We start from the raw sequence: 23,730 nt of genomic DNA on the forward strand, positions 1-23,730 counted from the left end.
AAGAAAAAGAAAAAGAAAAACAAACAAAAAAGAGAGCATGAAGAGATAGGAGCATAAGTTGGTAGCATAGAGGTCTGTCTGCCATTAGCATCTGTGACACAGTTCAAGAATTTGTCACAAAGACGCATGTGGTCTTCTCTATAGTTTGATAAGGGCTGCTTTGGGCTTTTGTTCTCTCTGGCTCTTGTCTCATTGTTAGCAATGAAGATCGTGCACACAAGTCCACAGCAGTCTCAGATCCCCAGGCTGCTGAAATGCTACACCTGGGGGTGTATGTCCCTGCCCCTCCAATGTGCCCTGCATTTCTGGGCATCTGAATTTGAACTTCTGGGATCTCTCATCAGCTTCATTCCCCAGGGCTCTCTGAAGATTTTTTTCTTTCCACTCCAATTTTCCTTTTGTAAAAATTAAATACCTGTTTTGAAATTAAAGGTTTCTTTAGAAAGGGCAAGTTGAGACATTTAAGCAAGAGGTGTATAATTAGAGGTGTTATTTAGAAGTCATAAAATTTGAGCGCTATTCATAAAGGTAATGACCACAATTTAGGCTGTCGTTGGACTGGGCTTGGAATTTAGCTCACAACAATGGATGCAATTTTTATATATCTATTTGCAACAGAAATCGTAATCAATGTTGAGGATTGGTTCTTCTGAAGCACAACTGAAAACCTCTGTCCTTAAGTCACCTAAAGAAGCCAAAGTGAGTGTCAAACCCAGTTATGTTTCTGCTCCAGAGAGTCCTTGGCCAGAGTTCGGACCTTTGATACTGTGTGTGGGCTGGGTAGCGCCGTTTCAGCAGTCTGGGAGTGTCTCCCGCTGTTACCGGGACAACATGGGACCTTCAGCTCTCTTTGTTACCAGATCAGAGGAACAAAGAGGACATGATTTTCTTGGCCGGCAACGTGACATCTCCTGACTCTCTTATCTGCACTCTCATCTTTCAAGTCCATTGATTCCTCATGATAGCATGAAATTTGCAGAAGCAACCCATATTTTTTGGGCAGACATTTTAGTTTTCCCCATCATTTGGGTTTCAATCATAATACTAAATATATGGAGATTTGATATTCACTTTCTGTTTTTCTTTTCTTTCTGCTTTTTCACTTTCTGGTTTGGTTCTTTATGTTTTGCTAGTACAATGCATGCAAACTTGGAAAACATGCTACTGTCTCTAAGACTATTGTTTAAGTCCTCTCTCTCTCATGGAGTCACCAGTATGTGCAAAATAAACATTTTATCTATTGCAGGTGAAATATTTTGCTTCCTTCCACGTGGACCCAACAGAGGTGGGGAAAGTTTATTTTACCATGGGTCATCAACAACAGAACAAAGCTAACTGAAACTCATGCATTGTTAGTTTTAGAAAAAGAAGTATAAAAATTTCAACTGATTTGTTTTAAAAATTTAACACATTTTAACATGTTTATGTTATGTTTATTTGTTAAACATAAGAGGCTAAAAAACAATTTGTTTCCTTGTGTTGGCTATTTCAAGAAAGGAGAGAAGGGAAAAAATGGATGTATTGAGAGACGGGGGTGCAGATAGGGAAGTCAGGAGAAGCGGCAGAGTGGGGCCTATGGGGGAGGTGGAGAGAGGGATAAGAAATATAGACAGGAGAGTAATAAAGTAGAAGAAAAAGAAAAGGGGTGGGAGGAAAGAGTAAGTAGAAAGAGAGGCAGGACAAACTTTCAGTAGTTTTCGAGGTGAGTACCAGACAGGACTGTGAGATTCACAGCATCTTACTCATCTTGTATTAACAAGCCCCTAGCACAGAGCGCAGTGGGCATTCCAAACCCCTCCTTTGTTTGTTGAAGGAAATTATATCCTCTTATTCACTTGAACTATGAACTTTAGAATGTCATTCCCTGTTCTCTCCTCCTGCCATCTGCCACGGACTCCCTTCAGGACTGCAGCTTTCCCACCCACCTTCTTGTTGTCGGTAACCCTCTGCCCGTCATTCCTCTGGTCTGAGTATAAACTCCACACTCATGTACTAAATTCCCATTCTTTCTATCATTCTCTGGGACTTTGCTTCTACAAATATCCAACTCTCCTATCAAGTGAATTTGCCTTTCTACCTCTTTGTTTATAAATATATTCTAGTCTCACCTATTTTCAAAATAAATAACAAATGCCCCATCCAAATGCCTCCCTTTCCCCTGAATCTCCATTCTTTAATGTCATTCTATATCCATCCTTTCTTCACAAACCAGCTGCTTCTAGCAGTATTCCATGTTTATCTCTTTCATTCTTTCCTCCACCCACTGCTATCAGGATTCATTCTCCACCACCCTCTTGTAATAGCCTTTGCTAAGGTAACAGTCACCTCCTGTCTTAGTCTATTCAGGCAGCTATAACAAAAATACTGTCAACTGGGTGGCTTATGAAGAACAGAAATCTATTGTTTCTTACAGGTTTACAGGCTAGGAGGTTCAGGATCAAGGTGCCGATAGATTTGGTGTCTGATGAGAGCCTGCTTCCTCGTAGATGGTGCCTTCTCACTACATCCTCATGTTGTGTAAAGGACAAAGGGCCTTTTTGGGGACTCTTTCATAAAGGTATTAATCCCATTCACAAGGGCTCCACTCACACAACCTAATCACCTCCCAAAGGCCCCACCTCCGAGTACCATCACCGTGGAGATTTTGGTATGAATTTTGGGGAACGCAAACATTGAGACCATAGCACCATTTAATTGCTAAATCCAGTGACTTAACCCCCAATGATTTCTTGCACACCTCTGGCTGTGTCTACTCAGCCCCTTATAATAGGTCCAGTTTCTCAGACCATCCCTTAAATAAGAATGTTACCCACAGCTTTGTTCTTGATCATCTCATTTTAAAATATGTATCCAGCTGCTGTAAATACCACAATGATCCTAGTGAATCTCAAGGCTCTATATCCAGCCCAGGGCCATCTCCTGAGCTCCAGTCAGAATCGTGGTCCCCTGCTGAGCTTCTGCACTTGACCATCCCTGGAGCACCTCAAACTCCACATTATAAAAGGGAATGTGATGTTACTTTCCTGATCCTGACCTACTATGTCCTTTTGTCAGTAAACCTCACCAGACTTCTGACGTCACTGTAGGGGTCATCTTGGACTACCCCTTTCTATTGCCTTCCACACCTAATTGATCACCAGGTCCTACTCATTCTATTAGTGTGAAAGTAACCTGCCTCCACCTGCAGCACCATCTTTTCCCAGTACAGCATCCTTAAGAGAAAAAAAAGTAATGTAAATCCTTATTGCAGTCTCCTCCAAACTACCAAAAGGTGATTATATAGTATGGCACACAGCAAAATGTCTAAAAACCTCTTCTCCACTCATTTCTTCAAAAACATCTATTACTTTTCACAGCATAGTAGCTGAGCTATCTCACTCACATACTCTCTCCTCTTAAAACAGACTCAAGATCCCTACTTAGCAGGCTAGGGAAGGGTTGAAGCCTGCAAATATTCATGGAGGACTTAAAATTTTATTCTGCCACCAGAATATTTGCTGAATTATGAATTATCTCCATGTGTACTATTTGACTCTTTTTCTCCCTTACAACCTTGTTGCTGCCATATACATTCAAGTTTGAATCACTTTTTATTCTTCCCCATTCAAATAACTTTTCATTTGCCTATTTGCCCCTCATCTTTCCTCTGTGCAATTCGTCTTCCATGCTGCCTCTAAAGTCATCTCTAGAAATCAGATCTGTTAATGCTATTCTGTTGCTCACAATCCTTTAATGGCTCCCATAACCTGAAACATGAAGTTCTGCTCCATAGTCTAGCATCCAACATCTTAAAGATCAAAGTTGGGCAGTGCCTGTTTCCCCAGCCCTGTCTCCTGTAACTCCATCTTGCCTAGGCATCACGTGGACCAGGCTTCTCCATGTGCTCCTGAAGACAGCACTAGTCTGCTTAACTGTAACTCAGAGCTCTCCCCTAGTGTCACGTTAGTATATATGCAACACTTTGCCAGATATCTGTACTTCAAACTCAACCTGTCCCAAAGTGAAGTTATCATCTAATCATTTCCTCTTAGTGGCCCCACTTTCTATAAGCTACAATGACTCTTTTTTCTTTCCCCTCATATCTAATCAAATTTCATCAATTTCACATCTCTTAATATTTCAATTCACTTCCTCATTATTTATCTTGACCACTGCATCAGCCTTCTAATTTCTCTCCATCCTGTTTGTCCTCTTCAAATCCATGCTCCACACATCTATCACAATATAGACAATTGTTTAAATTTCTTTCTCTTTCTTTCTCTCTTTCTTTCTTTCTCTCTTTTTCTTGCTCTGTGGCCCAGGCTGGAGTGCAGTGGTGCCATCTTGGCTCACTGCAACCTTCGCCTCCTGGGTTCAAGTGATTCTCCTGCCTCAGCCCCCCAGGTAGCTGGGTTTACAGGCATGTGCCACTGCACCAGGCTAGTTTTTGTATGTTTAGTAGAGACGGGTTTCACCATGTTGGCCAGGTTGGTCTTGAACTCCTGACCTCAGGTGATTTGCCTGCCTAAGCCTCCCTAAGTGCTAGGATTACAGGTGTGCGCCACCGCACCAGGCCTGTGTAAATTTCCTAATGCCCTTCCTAAGATCCTCCTACCCCATGACCACATGCTTGCCTGTTTCTGTAGCTATCTGCTGTTCCCCACCTGTAATTTCACTTTCCAATAACACTGAACACCTGGGCACTGGAGTGTAGAAAAAGAGTAGTGGCACAGCTGTGTGTGTGTGTGTGTGTGTGTGTGTGTGTGTGTGTGTGTGCAGAGGATAAGTAGACGGCAGGCAGTAATGCTTTAAAGCAGAGTTGATTCATTTTTAACGGAATTTTGTAGAGATGGGGGTGTCGTTTTGTTGCTCAGCCTGGAGTGCAGTGGCACAGTCATAGCTCACAGCAGCCTCAAAGTGCTGGGCTCAATCAGTCCTCTTGCCGCACCTCCTGAGTAACTAGATCTATAGGCATACACCATCGTGTCTGGCTAATTTTCTTATTTTTAATTTTTTTACAGACTATGTTGCCCAGGCTAGTCTTGAACTCCTGGCCTTAAGTTATCCTCCTGCCTCAGCCTCTTGAGTAGCTGGGATTACAGACAGAAGCCACCATGCTCCGCTAGTAAAGTTGGATTTAAATAAATGTTTTATGGAATCAAGAAACGTATTTAGAGAAACACAAAAAATTGGGAGAACAGTTTTAAGTAGAAAGTAAAAATAGCATGTTAAGGTGAGAAGAGCTTAGAACTGGGAGTTGGAAGTACAGTTTAGTCTTGATTTTGCCTTTTCCTGGCTGTGTAAATTTGAACAAGTCACTTAACTTCTCTGAGCATTAGTTTGCTCATCTGTAAAACTGAGGCAGGTGGATTAGCTTCCCAAAGGTCCTTCAATTCTTAAAATGTATGATTCTAGGGGTAAAAATTCCCAAAATGTGTTCTATATACATTACAGTCTGCCATTCAAAAACATATAATAGAAACTTCAATTTTAGAGATTTTGAATTACTTCAGTGTTTCTCTCAATGCCTGAGCCCAGTTCTCATCACAATACTCAGCTCTTCCCCATCATCTCATCCTCTGGATTGCCAAGTCACCAGCAAGGCTGCTGGACCCAGGGAGGAAGAGACATATATCTTAACTATCATCTCTTCTCAGGTTTATCTTGTTCTTATAAAAAGCCCTAGTAAATATGTGATTTTGAAATACTCTTAAAGTCTGCTTGCTGAGGCTAAGTCAATTATGGGTTAAAAACAGCAAACAACGTGAGGGAATAGATTTGCAGTTTCACCTGCATGCAAATAATTCATTATCACTTACTACAGCTGTGACTCTATTTTCACAGAATTCAGTTCTCGAAAGGCTCTATTAACCTTACAGAAGACCGTTCCTACAAGTGAAATATGCTACCACCAAGTGGCACTGCCACTGCTACCAGGTGACACTTTATTGATTGATTAAAGACAGATCAGTTGATAAAGGCAAGGCTTCTCTGCAGTTCAAACTGCGATCTGTGCAAGTACAGTAACGTGTTGCCACTCCCATCAAACGTGTAACTCCCATCAAATGTGTATTCCCATACGGTTAAATATCATAAGTAGATTTTAAAATTATTATTATGCCAGACACGGTTGCTCATGCCTGTAATACCAGCACTTTGGGAGGCTGAAGTGGGTGGATTGCTCAAGTCCAGGAGTTCGAGACCAGCCTGGGCAATATGGTCAAACCCCATCTCTACTAAAAATACAGAAATTAGCTGGGTGTGGTGGCACACACCTGTAATCCCAGCTACTCAGGAGGCTGAGGCACAAGAATTGCTTGAACCAGGTAGTGGAGGTTGCAGTGAGCCGAGATTATGCCACTTGCACTCCAGCCTGGTGACAGAGCAAGACTCGGTCTCAAAAACTATATATTAAATTAAACTGAAGTACCATATTTAAAATTGCTTTAGGATAGTGGTTCCCAACTCTGGCTACACATTAGAATCACCTGGGGAACTTTAAACAATTTACCAGTGCCCAAACCTAGAGCCTCCGATTTAACTGCTCTGGGAGGATCTTATTCACCAGAGAATCTTTTTCTCCTTGTTCTTGTGGAGGATAGAGTGTTCATGGCTCTTAAAATTATCATGTCACCTTTTCAACACCAGAATTAATGGAGGCACTTGGAAAAAAATGCTGTGACTACTTCTTCATCCTTCTGACCATTCATTCATTCATCTGCCCATCTTTCTGTATGGGTATAACACTATGTCAAGGAGTGCAGAGAAGACCAAGATAAATATTTGAGTTCTATTAGTAACTCTACTGTCTACAGATGTCTTTATAAACTGCATTAAATTTAAGGAGAACTTTACTGTAGAAACATTCTGATCAGAAAAATAAGCTGCAAAACAGTGACATATACTATTTTGAAATATTCTGATTTTTAAAAATTAACTTTTTAATTGAACTATAACAAATGTATTATAGGAAAGTGTGCAGTTATAAGCACATATTTGAAAAAATTATCATCAGATAAACATAATCATGCACTTCTCGCCTCCCCAAAGGTACCACCATTCTAACTTCTAACATCGGAATAGCTTTGCCTGTCTTTAAATTTTATATAAATGGAATAAAATAGCATACGTTCCTTTTGTCTGGCTTCTTTTTTTTTGAGATGGAGTCTTACTCTGCCACCCAGGCTGGAGTGCAATGGCGGGATCTCAGCTCACTGCAACCTGCATCTCCTGGGTTCAAGCGCTCTCCTGCCTCAGCCTCCTGATTAGCTGGGACTACAGGCACCCACCACCACACCCAGCTAAATTTTTTTGTAGTTTGAGAGGGGTTTCACCATGTTGGTCAGGCTGGTCTCCAACTCCTGACCTCAGGTGATCCACCTGTCTCAGCTTCCCAAAGTGCTGGGATACAGGTGTGGGCCACTGTGTCTGGCCTGGCTTCCTTTTCTCAACATTGTGAGATGTATCCATGTTCGGTATAGCAATAGCTTCTTCATTTTTATTTTTGTGTAGTATCCCATTGAATAAATACTACAATTAGGTATCTAGGAGTTGGGTATACATCAAAGGGGTAGAATGTAGGCCTTTCAAGTTATGGCAATTTGGTACTTGTAATGGAATCACGTTATGGCTTTAATTTACATTTCTTATAGCTAATGAGGTTGTGTTTTTTCGACCATTTTGGTAGCTTCTTTAGTGAAGTGTCCAAGTCTCATGCTTATTTTTTTTTTATGAGCTTGCCTGTTTATTTTAGTTTTTTAAAAAACAGGGGAAAAACAGTACTAGGCACACCAAGAAAGGACAAAGCCACATTCCTACCTATGTTACTAACCTGGGAGGAGAAAACAGGAATAATAATAAGGACAAGAAAAATAGCTTAATGCCTTCCCTAGAACTAAAACAAAAAACCTCCTTCAGGAGTGTGGCACTGGTTGGGAATACAAAAGTATTCAGTCACCAATCATTCTTGCCTGGACTGCAGTCTGGACAGAACCCTCACCCCGATCCCTGAAAACAGATTCACCTGTGAGGTCAATCACTCTTACCCTCTGCAGTAGTCCTCTACTCCCTCTCTTTTGTGTAGACCAAGGCCCTGCTGCTCAGTTATGGGAAGGAGAGTTCAGGAGATGCTAAAATCATACGCTAAGTGGATAATTTCCTTCCAGAGTACCAGTCTGTAAGGATGGAAGAGGAATTGAGGATCCACAAGTGCAGGAAGAACAGATAGGTGAACAGAGAAAATCCCACTTACTGGAGCTGGAAGTGCTTGAGCCTGGTAACCAGCAGTTTGTACTGGGCACCCAGGGGTGCCATGGATGCTACATCTACAAATATCAGTTGCTCCAAGGGTCCTGTTTCATTGGTTGCTTCGGAGGGACATAAGGTACGGCTCACTTCTTGGTAGTTGTAGCTCCTCTGGTATCTGAAGTAGCCAATACAGGGGGAAAAAAATCAATAAGAACAAGAAAGAGACTCAATGACTGATCAGGGAAAGGAGCCTATCTCATTTTGCTTTTCTCCAAATTTGTTTTCAAGTCCTTATGTTTTGATTTTTAGACTGGAACTATCAATAGTAATTTTAGAACTAGTGTTGTTGGTGTTGGGTTGTAGGATATGGTAAAAGGGCTGTGAAGACTGTTTTGTGCTGACCAGTTCACTTAAGTGGTGTCTACATTACGCTAAGCCGTTCTTCAAATTCAATGAGGAATAAATATCCAATTTGAGGGGAAAGCTGTCCTGATAAAACAACCAGCTGATTCCATTTTCCACTCTTCAAGCTGTTGCTAAAATAAGAGTAAAGAAAGCCCTGGAGTCCAAGTCAAAGCTATCAGAGTTAGTATTTTAATCCTCAAATTCTTCAACCTTTAAAAATAATGTTATGTGACAATTTTGCATGCCTTCCAGGATTTTTTTTTTTTAGTGCAATAGTCCCTTGTACACTTCTCCACTGAAAAAAATATAAACTTGAGGAGGGCAGGCACTTCATTGTTTTTCCACTGCTGTCTCTCCAGCACCCACCACTTAATAGTGCTCAATAAATATTATTGAATGAAGAATTAGGGGAAGAGTTACTCATTTATGTTAACTGCTGGACATAGCCCATTGGATGGCTATTGGTCAACCCAGTACCCAAAAGCTACAGAATATCATGGTATGATTTTAAAACGGTAAAAGCTTTTCTAGGTGTTGCCAATCTAGGTAGAGTGCTCATCCAAAAATTCAACAGAGCGAACAGGTCAGGGCATGCACCATGATCAGTATTTGCACTTTGTATGCAGAATGTCTCGACATTCCAAATGTCTGATTTTTCCTTTCGTTAGGGAAAAGATCAGTTAAGTTCTAGGACACTGGAGAAAACCAAATGTAGCAAAGTTGCCTGGGAGAAAACCCACTTACAGTCCTTGGAAGAGCAGAGGAACCTGCCAGGACAGCACCTCTTTCTGCTGGCGAACCACAACAAGGACTGGGTAGTTGAGATTCTCAGAGGAGCTGTTCACATACACCCTCACGGCAGTCACCTGCAGGAGAGGGTAGAAAGAGGTAATGTAAAATGTACATATGCATACACGCACAAGGCACATGCATCCATACCCCATAGCTGCCATATGAGGCTCAGAAACACTATAATTTCTGACATTTTCTTCTCATGATAGATAATCCAAATGTCCCAGATGTTTCTCCTCATTCATATTGTAACCAGAGTGGGTCTCAACTTTGATTGCACATTGAAATTGCATGGGGGATTTTTAAAAAATGATGCCTAAATCCAAGCTGCCAAAATTCTGATTCAGTTAATTTTGGATGAGGCTAAATTATGGAGCCTTCAAACAGCAAGCTGGGGAGTTTGAACTGACCAGGCAACACAAGATTTTGAGAATGAACCCAGAACAGAAAAAGAAAGATACTGATGTGCTTTTCTTCTTATTTGAATATAAATGCTAAAGATACAAATAGCTAAAAATAACAATGTTCACAAAGCCACCCTCCTTCAAAAACAAATCCTACAAGACCTTCAATTGCTGAAAAACTTTAATTTTGGGTTGGTAAATCATTCTGTGTTTCAAATAAAAAATATTATGACCACATTTTATTAAAGCCTAACAGATGGCCTGGTGCTCCCACCAACAATAAATCATGACGCTTCCCCAGCAACAGATATCACAGGGCGGAGTATTCTTCTCTTTGTCTTGCTCTGAGGTATAAATCAATCCTTGACACAAAATGCTTTTTTTACATCAGTAACTCCATAGGTCTTTCTGAATTCGCATATGTCAACCCTATTAAGAATTTAACCCTATTATGGTTATTTTAAAGACAGGAGATTGAAAGTGACTTTGGATCTAGATGGTATTGGTTGTTTTTTTTTTTCAATCTTTTTTTTCAATTTTTTTTAAGACAGAATCTCCCCCTGTTGCCCAGGCTGGAGTGCAGTGGTGCAATTTTGGCTCATTGCAAACTCCACCTCCCAGATTCAAGGGATCCTCGTGCCTCAGCCTTTCAAGCAGCTGGGATTACAGGCGTGCACCACCATGCCCGGCTAATTTTTGTAGTTTTAGTAGAGACAGGGTTTCACCATGTTGGCCAGGCTGGTCTCAAACTCCTGACTTCAAGTGATTGGCCCACTTCGGCCTCCCAAAGTGCTGGGATTACAGGTGTGAGACATTGTGCCTGGCCTTCTTTCAATTTTTATAATACCATAGGCAACATGGAAGAGAACAAAATAGAAGAGAGATAGGGTAAAAACAACAACAAAAAAATTTGATCTTCCACATGAGATTTTGTTTTTCTAATGCCTTAGTATTCTCTTGAAAATTTCTTTATTAGGAGAAAGAAAATAAAACAAGAAAATCCTGCAATTAAGCCCTAATGATCTGGGCATTCAAAATGTAAATTGGGAGGAAACAGAATAGCATAGATGTCATATACTGCCATTTGGATATCTCATATCATTCTCCTTAATCAAGCCACTGCATTGCTTTTTAAATGTTAAAATAGCCCAAGAGTAACTTACTAATTGGATAGGAAGTGCTCGCTCTGAAGGGAGAGTTTTCTTGTGCCTACACCCTACATGTTTCCATGGAAATTATGCTGCAGCTGAGAATTGCCACATATCTCTACTGAGACTTCTTTCTGAAGCTCTGAATCTTCACAGGCACCTCATACTCAAAGTGTCTGAAATGGAATCCATCACTCCCTTCACTCCTAACTTTAATTTCTTCTGAATTCCCTTGCTTGTTGAATGGCCCCACCATGCAGCCATTCGTCTAAGCCTGAAGCTGGAGATTCATCCTTGATTCCTGCTTCTTTAGCTCCCTTGCTTCCATCTCCTTAATACTGTTCACACCCAGACCCTCCTCTCCACCCGGAGTGACACTCTCTCAGTCTTGCATCACAGTGACCTTCCTTGATAGTCCCCTATCTGGTCTTCTGACCCCAGGGCTGCACTTGCTAGGAGGGCAGTTTCATCTGTCATTCCTCATTCCCCTTCAGTGGCTCTGAAGAGTTTTTGGATTTACCCCAAAGTAACAAGAATACTATAATGAGTGCTCATGTACTTATCCAGTTTTAATAATTATTAACAAATATATTTAATTTATACCTCCTATCTCCCATATACCCCCACCACTGGATTATCTGAAAGTACACACCAGGCCAGGCATAGTGGCTCACGCCTGTAATCTCCTTTGGGAGGCTGAGGTGGGCGGATCACCTGAGGTCGGGAGTTCAAGACCAGCCTGACCAACATGGAGAAACCCCATCTCTACAAAAAATACAAAATTAGCTGGGTGTGATGGTGCCTGCCTGTAATCCCAGCTACTCGGGAGACTGAGGCAGGAGAATTGCTTGAACCTGGGAGGTGGAGGTTGCAGTGAGCCGAGATCACGCATTGCACTCCAGCCTGGGCCACAAGAGCAAAACTCCATCAAAAACAAACAAACAAACAAACACACCAAAGATTGTATCATTATCTGCACCACAGTTCAGTCTATATCTCTAAGGCATGAACCCTTATCTTTTTAACTTAAATACAACACCATTATCCGATTTGATAAAATTAATAATCTTAAACATTATTTAAATTCACATAGTGTTTGAATTTTTCAATTGTTTCAAAATGTTTTTTCCAGTTAAAAAAAAATTGGGCATGAACAAGATCCGTTGTATTCGAACATTCTATTTGGTTCATATGTCTTTTGAATCTCTTTTAATACGAAGGGTACCCTTTCCTCCTTTTAGGGGACACTTGTTTGTTAAAGAAAGCAGCTCACAAAACAACAATACAAGTCTGTAGAAGAACCCACATTCCAGATTTTGCTGATTGCACCATGCAGTGTCATTGAACAGGTTTTATTGATCTCCTGTATTGCCTGCAAACTGGTAGTTAGATCTAGAGGCTTCATTAGCTTCAAGTCGTCAAATTTCTCAATCTTTTTCCTGGATTTTGAGTCATAGTCAAGGAAGTTTTCATCATTCCTAGTTACTGAAGAATTTGCTCATGTTTACTTTTAGTATTTTATGGTTTCATCCTAAAAATTATTTAAACCTCGAATCCCTTCCAATCAATACTAGTATGTGGTATAAGGAGTGATTGCAATTTTATCTTTGTTTCATATGGCTCTCCAGTTATCCCAGCATCACTTACTTGAAAGTTCATCTTTTCTCCATGGATTTGAATCCCTCAAGCCTCTTCTTGCTCTCTTCTGTGCCTTCGTCTCTTCGTTTCTTTGCCTACCAGCGCTCCCACTGCCTTGTCATTCCCAATTACTGTCCCTCAGTGTCGACTGGCCTTTGGATATCTTCCTCATTCTTAAAGTCTTCCTTGGGGAAGTCTTCCCTAACATTTTCCTACCCTACCAAATAGGTGGTGACCCTTCCTTTTGCGGGGGTGCTGTGTGGCCTCTAATTACCTCTAGATGGTGTCTCTACCACACATAGCATTCTTAAAATGTAGTCAATTTTATTACTTTTTCTTGGCCATTTCTTTTATCACTTAAATCGAGATATAATTCATACATCACACAATCCATTCTTTTAAAGTGCACAATTCAGTAGCTTTTAATATATTCACCAAGTTGTGCAAACATCACCGCTGTCTAATTCTAGAACATTTTTCTCACCCCAAAAAGAAACCTGTACCCATTGGCAGTCACTCCTCATGCCTTCTTTCCCCCAATCCCTGGCAATCACTAATCTAATTTTTGACTTTATGAATTTGCCTATATTTCAAGTAAATGGAATAATGTGCCCTTCTGTATCTGGCTTATTTCCTTAGCATGATGTTTTTAAGGTTAATCCCTGTTGTAGCATATATCAGTACTTTATTCCTTTTTATTACTAAATAATATTCCATTTCATGTGTATACCCCATCATGCTTATTCATTCTTCAGTTGATGGACATTTGGGTTTTCTCTTTTTAGCTGTCATAAACAATGTTGCTATGAACATTTGCATACAAATTTTCATGTGAACATATATTTTCAGTTCTTTTGGGTATATGCCTATGAGTAGAATTGCTGGGAGAGATGGTAACTATGTTTCACTTTTTGTAGAAATGCCAACATGTCTTCCAAAGAGGTAGTCATTTTACATTCCAATAATTTACCTAGCAAGCAATATATAAGGGCTCCAGTTTCTCTACATCCTTGCCAACACTTGTCACTATCTGTCTTTTTGAATATAGCCATTCTAGTGGGTGTAAAGTTGCATCTCACTGTGGACCATATAATATTTCAACTGCTAGTTTACCTCCTTGGCTCTTCTAGGAAGATGCAGAGTTTATCTTTGGCATCCTGAGTGCCTGGCAGAGTGCATTAACTTAGAAGCAGGCTGACTTTTGAGGCTGTAATACAGACACTCACCAGGATTATATAGCATGTGTTTTTAGAGCACACTTTGGTTTGGCTTAAAATCTATAGTTGTCAGAACGGAGATAAAAACCTACGGAGCTTGTCTGCCTCCCTTTTTTCACCTAAGATGCAACCTCTTCCTCCCTTCTTAAGAACTTAATGTCAGACAGGATTTCCTTCAATCTTTTCTTCACACTTTGATCTAAGGCAAAGATTTTCAAATTTTAGTCTGCTTTTTAGCAAAGCAAATCCCTCAAGTCAACCCCTGGCATTTCTAGCTCAGCAGATCAAGAATAGAACTTACAAATATAAATTTTTAACAAGTGGCTGGGGGATTCTGATTTACACAGGTGGGGACTACACTTTGGGAAGGATTGTTCCAAAGAAACCATATAATGGATAGTTCCATTTGTCAGCAACTTGCCAACTGCCCATTATTTGAGATGTACATCCATGAGATCACCAGTGTCAGAGTTGGTCTGGAAGCTGGTGTTTGTTGAGGCTGACACTGGACTGGCAGAACAGATGTATCACTGCCTCGTTTATCCCACTTCACTGTTCATCTCCACACCCTCATTTTATTCCTGGTCTGGCTTTTGCAAGCCACTTATCTTTTTTATTGTTTAATAATGTTCTTACTAGTCCTAATGAAAACAAACTCAGAGATACTGGCATAATAAATTGCAAAAAATATGTTAGAGTAGAAGATAGAAGACACTGGGCAGTTTTTCAAGATGAACAGATAGTGGATTATCTCCAGGAAAGAATAAAGAGCCCTGATCAAAATTTGCTTTGCCTTTCCCCAGGCTAATGTGCAGCTGAGAAAATTGGATTACATTTGCAGCAGCGAAGAAAGCTGTGTAAAGGCAAAACTAAATGAAGGACAGGGTATTGACCATGCTTAATGGGCCCTGACACCTTGTGAAAGGCCATTTCTAAGAGCTAAGATTTTTCCTCTTGTTGCTGCTTCCTGTTGTCATGACAACAAAAGCACTTTATTACATAAATCTTGTTTGCTTCCTGTGTTTACTACAAGCAGGAAATTGAATTATAGCTAGCTAAGAGAGAATTATTTAAGCACTTACATCTCTGATATTATATCGATCACAGTTATGAAAGGTCTTAAAGCTTGGAGACTCTCCTTTTACTGTTTCAGCATGTCAGTAGTTCAAAATTATAAGGAATACATTTCTGTTGCATAAGAGAATGGAAATGAATTCAATTCAGGAATCTAGTTTATTTTTGCTAAAATAATGAGACTGTAGCCTCTGTTATTTGGAATATTAGGTTACGAATCAGATATTCTTGATTTCCATTATTTAGTACACCATTGTTTTCCTCTATGATCTTGAAAAATGGACTCCACTTGTAAAACAGCTACAATAATATCTGCTGCTGGTCCTTTTTTTCAAATGTTTAACCGTTTGAGTAACTGTGTTGTGTTCGGTTGTGTTCGCTGGGTGTACGTCCGCAGGCGTTTAGGTTCTTTGGCCCTCTCCACTCCCTCCCCTCTCTCCCATGCTCCCACTCTCCTCCATCAAACATTTACTGAGGATTTTCCCCGAGTCAGGAGCTATGGGAGGTGCTGGGGATATTCTAAAGGCAACCCTACCCTTGAGGAGGCTCCCAGTCTAGTCAGAAAGACAAATGGAAAAGCCACCAATAACTGCATAATGTGATGAGTACGACAGTAGCAATGTGAGCAGGTACTGTGGGCACGAAGAGGACAACGTGATTACCCCCGGGGGAATCAGGAAAGCAGCACAGGCTGTTCAGTCGCTTCCTACAAGTTGGGCTCCTCCACATAGTTTCTGCCCCTGTCTGCTGGATGCATAAGGCCTCAAATCACAGTGTACCTTACATCTGGGAAGGCACTCAGGGAGACCATCTACTCCAACCATCCCATGTACAGAGGAGGAGCCTGAGATAGAGGTGATGGCACCTCTCCAAGGATACTCAGCAATGGAAGAATCATGACCAGAACCCAAGCCTGTGTTCCAGTCTCCACGCAGTGCTTGGTCAGAATATTCTGCCATCACTATCTTGAATCCCTGGCTCCACCGAACACAACTGTGGATCATCTATCATTCTCCTATGAAATGAAGAAGCGATATAAACACCGTACAGTTGGAGAAGAGATAAGCCACAGACTAGGGATGTTTGTACATATATAACAGACAAAGTATCAGTATCTTGAATATATAAGGACACATAAAACTCATAAGAAAAAAAAATGACCAATGGAAAAGTGGATTAAGGATATAAACAGCAACTAAAAAGAATGATCAGGCTGGGCCTGGTGGCTCATTCCTGTCATCCCAGCACTCTTGGAGGCTGAGGTGTGTGGATCCCTTGAGCTCAGGAGTTCAAGACCAGCCTGAGCAACATGGTGAAATCCCCGTCTCTATAAAAACAATAGAATAATTAGTTGGGTGCAGTGGCATGCTCCTGTAGTCCCAGCCACTCAGAAGGCTGAGGCAGGAGCACTGTTTGAGCCCGGGATGTAGAGGTTGTCGTGAGCCGAGATTGGGCCACTTATACTTCAGCCTGGGCAATGAGAGTGAAATCCTGTCTCAAAAAATTAAAAATAAAAAAGAGAATGACCAAAGAACCTGTGAAAAGATATTCAGCACTTACGCTCATCAGAAACGTAAAGTCTCACTAGTATTGACAATGCCATGTTTGCAACATGTAGAGAAATAGAAATTTGTATATTGCTAATGAAAATGTTATTTGGTACAACGACTTCAGTCAGCAAGCTGCCAATATCTACTGCAGTTGAAGATGAGTTCATATTACATTTAAGCATTTCCATGACTAAGTTTATGCACGAGAAAACCCTTACATATGCACAAGGAATCATAGACAAGCATGTTCACTGCAGGCATTTGTTGCAACAATAAAATTTGGAAACAACCTAAATGACAACAAAATAAATAACAGAAGCATGAAGAGATAAATTATATTCATGCAATGAAATGCTATACAGTGGTTAAAAGTAAAGGAACTGAAATACAAATCAGTGTGGGTAAATCTCAAGAAGATAAATTGAGAGAAGGAGCAGGTCGCTGAAGGCAACATACTGAATTTCCCCATTTATGTAAACTTTGTAAGCAAGCAAAACAATACAATATTTTTATTTGTATATCTTCAGTAAAATATACATATTCAGAAATGATAACAAATTTAAAATAATGGACTTTAATAATTTTGAAGGATCTGAAATGTTACCCCTTTGCCACAGTGTCATCAAAACTGGGAGGAGACACAAGTCTCCTGGGTTGGAAACAAAATTTTATGACTCTTATCAGGGTAATCAACATTAGCATCACTTCCTCTGGTCCCCAAATACTATGAAGGTGACGAGGATGGGTCCAGATAGATATCAACGTACATGCAGGGGATTGCACTACCGGAGAGGATCCCTGAGCTTAGAACACCCAAGTCTTTTAACAGACAATACGCCTGCCTTCCCTTTACTCCATGGGGAGACATTGTTTGTTTTCTGAAGCTGTTTACTATGCAAATGTATTTGAAATGATAGTATTTTAAAAACTGCAGTTGGCGCCTTCCTGTAAGATGTGCAGAAATCAAGAGAACGTATGAAAGATGGTCTCCCCAAAATGGTCACTTTTGGGGTTGGAGGAAAAGGATCAGGGTGAGGAAAAACAGAAAACAAATTGTCTCTTGATTTCTTAAGCTGAGTATGCAGCACATATGTGCTTGTTACATTATTTTCTATGCTTGTTTAAATGTCTAAAAAATTTCCCAGTAATAATAAAAAAGAAGCTATGATGTGTTTGCCTACTTCTGAGCAAATACCCTCATTTTATAAAGTCTCCTTGTTACAGATGCGGCAGAATCCCAAACACACTCTCATTGCTCTCCTGGCTCATTTGCCATGGTCTACACTTACTCTAGTGTTTGACCTGCTTATGCTAACTTCATAGATCAGATCCCGCCCCCTCCCCCTTCCCCATCTGTCCCTCTTTCCTTCTGTCTCTCATATGCAAATGGAAACTATACTATATTTCAGGATGTGGTGCTGAAGAAGCACTAACTGCCTCTCTTTAGGTCTCAGCCAGCTGCAAAACTTTGCTTTGTCTTTGGCCTCATTCACATAGCTTATTTCTCCATTTTTCTGCCCTGGAAAATAAAATAGCCAGGGGACCCAAATGAAGTTGGTATTATATTGAACAGTAATGTGCAAGCCTTGATTCTGTATCATCAGGTTAGTTTCCTAGGATGCTGTAACAAGGTACCACAAAGTAGGTGGCTTGAAACAACAGAAAGTTATTCTTTCATAGTTCTTCAGACTAGACGTCTGAATCAAGGTGTTAGCTGGGCCATGCTCCCTGTGAGACCTTCCTCTGGATAGAAACCTTCCTTGCCTCTTCCTGGATTCTGTTGGTGTCTGTCACCCCCTGGCATTCCTTGGTGTGTGAATCTCTGTTTGCTCATCACTCCCTTCTCTGCCTCTGTTGTTATATAGCGGTCCCCTGGCTGTCTCTGTCTTCACATGCTGTTCTTTGTGTGTGCCTGTGTCCAGATTTCCCTCTTCTTATAAGTATTTAAGTCATGCTGGATTGGGGCCCTAATGACCTCATCTTAACTTGATCACATCTGCAAAGACAATACTTCCAAATAAGTTCACATTCATCGGTTCTAGGGGTTAGGACTTCAACATATTTTTTGGACAATAAATCAACCCATAATATTAGGTTTGTAGGATTTTAAAGAAATAAATCATTCTCTAAAACACTACCATTCCCTCACTGTCATATTATCTTCAGCTTTTACTTACTTGCTGTTAAATTAACATGGAGACCAGACCTGAAGAATTCTTGAGCAGACAAAGCCAGTTAGGCCTCATAAATGTCCTGAACCTTGCTCGACTTGCAAATATAAGTTGGGTTCACAGGTGCGATGGTTCATGCCTGTAATCCCAGCACTTTGGGAGGCCGAGGCGGGTGGATCACCAGAGGTCAGGAGTTCAAGACCAGCCTGACCAATATGGTGAGACCCCGTCTCTACTAAAAATACAAAAATTAGCTGGGGGTGGTGGTGGGCACCTGTAATTCCAGCTACTTGGGAGGCTGAGACAGAAGAATTGCTTGAACCCAGGAGGCAAGATTGCAGTGAGCTGAGATTGTGCCACTGCACTGCACTCCAGCCTGGGCAACAGAGCCAGATTCTGTCAAAAACAAAAACAAAAGATGAAACTTAAGGCAAACCAATCAGAAGCCAGAAACTAACTTATAGCTCTGTAACTAGGAACTTTCCAGCAAGATAGACCAAGTAAAGCAGTTGTGTAACTGAACCAAGAAAATATGTTCTTTTCTTCATTTCTATTTTCACCCTATCAAAGCCTTCTCCTTGTGTTCCCTTGGCTGAGCCCAGGAAACCACGTCTGGTTTGGAGCTGCCTCATTGATGCATCTCTGTTTGCTCAAACACACTCTTTAAATTCTTATTGTGCTTCAGTTTACTTTTGAACACTGCCAAGCCTCTTCATGGGATTGCATGTCGCAGCTGGCTGACTGAAGATGGGACTTCTGGGAGAGTCCAGTGACTGTTATATAAAAACAGCTGCCCCTGAGCAAAGCAGCCTTGCAGTCCTGAATCCCTTTCTTCTCAGAAGCTAGCAATTCTCATAAAATGGAGCATTTCATCCCAAGCTTTTCATAAATACTGCAGGGAGCTGAGCTACTTCAATCACAATTATACTTTTTTTTAAAAAAAGATAAGCATTAAAATAATTTCTATAGTTATTGATGTGACTGTTGAAGATTCCCTCAGTCTGATTCAGCCTTTAAAACTATCTTCTATACACTTAACAGTATAATAAAGAAAGAGATGTAGACCTAGATTTTATTTCTGGCACTAACACCTACTAGCTAGGTGGCCTTGGACAAATCACTTAAGTTATCTGGGCCTCAGTGTCTTTAATTGTAGAATGGGAACAGTAACACCCAGACTACCTATCTCCCTGGGCAGCTTCATCAGTCAAATGGTGGATGAAGTGGGACTGTGTTTTGTGACTTCAAAGAGCACCAGGGAGTGCAGAAGGCAGAGCTATTTCCATTCCCATCCATTCATTAGTCAATCAGTTATTGACTGTTGTCTACGTGTGGAGACACACTTGTAAGCCCAATCACCCTTGGCAAAAAAATTATACAGTCTATATCATGTAGGATATTAATTTCCTTTCACAGCCTGGCTTCCAGCTAGCCTGGAAGAGTGCATTCATAAAGTGCAGTTTATTCCTTGGGAGCTATTTATTCCCTATACTTTTAAATTCTCAGCATTTTGTACTTAGAGCACTTTTCTAGAAAGAGGCAGTTTCCAGACCTCATCTCACCAATTTCATTATGCCAACAATAATCTAGAATAAATACAGTCATATAAGCCTTCATCCTTTGGTTTATGATCTAGGTTTACATTAAAATGTTCAATTTAATAAAAACATGGGAAAACATTGAAGAGAGGGATAGTCATTGGCAGGCCAAGCATGCAGAAAAATGCACAGTCAGATTCTGCCTACTTTCTGATGAACTTTGTTCAATCAATAAATGTTTGACTCCCTATCCTGTGCCAGGCATTGTTCTGGACACAGGAGATACATTAATCAGCAGTGTACACATAACACTCTTCTCTTCAATATCAGAGGTTTGCAAACAGGCCATTATATTGACATTCAAGTTCCTGTGGGGATTGCATGACATACATTTTGGGGGGAATATTTTCCTAAAGGATGAGTAGGAATTAACCAGAAAAGTAGGAGGAGGGCAGAGCAAGATAAATTTCCAAACAAAGGGGACAATGTAGTAAACATAAGGAAGAAGAGAGATGGTGAAAGAAGCATATTTGAAGAATTAAGAGAATATTAGTTGGCTGGAGACTGAGGTGCATGAAGGGCCATTATAATCCTGAAGAGTGTTATAAATCATATTGGGGCAGTTGGGGCTTTTTATTCTAAGGACAAAATTGTTGCCATGCTCATCCCTGGAAACTCAATGTTGCCTCTGTGGCTGCTGAACAGCTGCTTCCTTGCATTGTTTCCCAAGTCAAAGTCTAGAGAAAACAGGTCTGATTGGCAGCACCTTGGCCACATGCCCATGCCAGAGCTTGGTGGGGGGTAAAAATAAGAGGAGGGATGAGAAAGTCTGTCGTGAAAAGGGTTCTACCTCTAGCTAACACTCATGAAATGGAGAATTTCCCCCAAACACATAAGAATGCTGTATTAATCCATTTTCATACTGCTGTGAAGAAATACCCAAGACTGGGTGATTTATAAAGAAAAAGAGGTTTAATGGACTCACAGTTCCACATGGCTGGGGAGGCCTCACAATCATGGCAGAAGGCAAAGGAGGAGCAAAGGCATGTCTTACATGGCGGCAGGCAAGACAGCATGTGCAGGGGAATTGCTCTTTATAAAGCCATTAGATCTTGTGAGACATCACAATCACAAGACCAGCATGGGGAAAACCCACCCCCATTATTCAGTTACCTCCCACCAGTCCCCTCCCATGACACATGGGGATTATGGGAGCTACAATTTGAGTGGGGACACGGCCAAATCATATCAAACGGGGTTCAGACTGGGCAGTCAAAACATGGCTAAGCTCCCTTACACTTGGGACCCTTTTAATATGCGACAAATAGCAAGACTATCTTACAGAGCAGTTGTTCCATGGAACATACTTTGAGAAATGCTGTCTTGGATATTTTTTAACAGGAACTGGTGTAAAGATATTAAGTCCTGAAGAGTCTAACCAATTCTGGTCTACCTTTGCCTCTCACTCCAAGAGCTAATCGTTTTCTGCCTCTCCAGGTTTCTCAGTTTTTGCATTGGTCTCTTTCCTTTTTTTTTTTTTTTTTTGAGAGGGAGTTTCACTTTTGTTGCCCAGCTGGAGTGCAATGACACAATCTCAGCTCACTGCAACTTCTGCCTCCTGGGTTCAAGTGATTCTCCTGCCTCAGCCTCCCAAGTAGCTGGGGTTACAGTGAGGCACCACCACGCCCAGCTAATGTTTTGTATTTTTAGTAGACATGGGATTTCACCATGTTGGCCAGGCTAGTCTTGGCTTATATTTGCCAGTTGATTTCTGTTGTTTGTAGCTAAGATCCACACATGAACCTATGTCCTCTTTCCTTTTCTGTCGACGTCACTCACAACTCTCAGCTATTTTAGCATCTCCCTGTCTACAGATCTCCCCAAATGTTATTGCACACCTAGATCTCACCACTGTTTGTCCTTATCCTCCAATGTTTATCCCTTTGCTGCACAGATCAATATCGTCTGACTCTCAGAAAGCTATAATTCTTCCTCCCTGGTGAAGGTGGTATAGAGAGAAAAGGGAAGCAAATACAGGATATAATTTAGAAGGTAGGGGAAAAGAAGAAAATACAACTGTGGGCACTCAAATGTTAACTTTTTGGCTCATAACATATGCTCCCAGGTAGGGGGTTATTTAAGATAGATGTGAGTCACTTTGTCCACAAAAGGGCAGTTAAATCTAGAGGGACAGAAATAGTTGGTTAGTCCTGTTTGTCATGGCTTATCTTCACGGCTGCTTAGTGGGGACCCAGAAATACCAGTTCTCAGGAATAACACTTCCATGAAGTAACAGACAGGCTAACTGCTTGGGTCTCCAAGCTGCCCTGTTCCTGGTACAAAGAAGAAACCCAGCATTGATGGAAATAAAACACACACACACTACACACACACACACACACACACACACACACACACACACACATACACACACACACACACACACACACACACACACACACACCCCTATCATCTGTAAACATCTTCCTCTTCACAACTAAAGCTTACCCCCTGGGATCCACAGGGAGTCAGAGTAAGACCATGGTACATGGGAGGCTGTGGCTCTTTAAAACACTAAAGAAAATTCGACAACTTCACAGTTTTACTTAATATCAACCCTACTTGCGTGGTACACAGACAAATGGATGGCTGGACAATTCATAGGGAGAAAACAATAATAAAAAAATCTCATTTCAGTTTTCAGTAATCGTAAGGGAGTCAGACATAATCTTAAATTACACAATCTAAAGACATGACTGTGAAAATATGGTATGATATTTAAAAATTATTTTTATGGTTATTGATAAGCATAGCCAATGTGCTCCTGTGGGCACATCTTGTGATTTAGTTGAAATATACTGAGGAAATACCCTTAGGAACTTAAATTATATTCCTGGCTATGCTTCAAACTAGTACATGATTTTTGGCAAGTAATTTATATCACTGAATCTCAGTTTTCTTCTCTGTTAAATGGGAAGAGATTGGGGGATATAAAAGGCACTTTGAACCTAAAAACAGAAATACCATTTTTTTCTTCTTTTTTTTTTTTTTTTTTTTTGAGACAGAGTTTCGCTCTTGTTACCCAGGCTGGAGTGCAATGGCGCGATCTCAGCTCACCGCAACCTCCGCCTCCTGGGTTCAGGCAATTCCCCTGCCTCAGCCTCCTGAGTAGCTGGGATTACAGGCACGCGCCACCATGCCCAGCTAATTTTTTGTAGTTTTAGTAGAGACGGGGTTTCACCATGTTGACCAGGATGGTCTCGATCTCTTGACCTCGTGATCCACCCGCCTCGGCCTCCCAAAGTGCTGGGATTACAGGCGTGAGCCACCGCGCCCGGCCCTCAGAAATACCATTTGACCCAGTAATCACATTACTGGATATATGCCCAAAGGAATGTAAATCATTCTATTATAAAGACACCTGCATGCATATGTTCACTGCAGCACATTCACAATAGCAAAGACAAGGAATTAACCCAAATGCCCATCAATGATAGATTGAATAAAGAAAATGTGGCACATAGACATCATGGAATACTGGTGTCTTTTTTTCAGCCATAAAAAAGA

At 40.9% G+C, this 23,730-nt stretch overlaps 1 protein-coding gene across 5 annotated transcripts in view; it reads right to left on the reverse strand.

Annotated features, from left to right (window-relative positions):
- SIDT1 (SID1 transmembrane family member 1) overlaps positions 1-23,730 on the reverse strand; it is an 87,051-nt gene that overhangs the window by 47,244 nt on the left and 16,077 nt on the right. For 4 of the 5 annotated variants that reach the window (XM_032299038.1, XM_032299039.1, XM_032299037.1 and 1 more), the window contains exons 2-3: positions 9,376-9,497; positions 8,231-8,401 (exon numbers count right to left, since the gene is read on the reverse strand). In XM_032299038.1, the coding sequence (XP_032154929.1) occupies positions 8,231-8,401; positions 9,376-9,497 (293 nt within the window). Of the gene's footprint in view, positions 1-8,230; positions 8,402-9,375; positions 9,498-21,530; positions 21,747-23,730 lie in introns of those variants that run through there. The other variant, XM_032299040.1, reaches the window with a different exon arrangement.

The sequence above is a fragment of the Sapajus apella genome, unplaced genomic scaffold (assembly GCF_009761245.1).
Source record: "Sapajus apella isolate SASKATOON/1434 unplaced genomic scaffold, GSC_monkey_1.0 scaffold40, whole genome shotgun sequence".
Classification (NCBI taxonomy): Eukaryota; Metazoa; Chordata; class Mammalia; order Primates; family Cebidae; genus Sapajus; species Sapajus apella.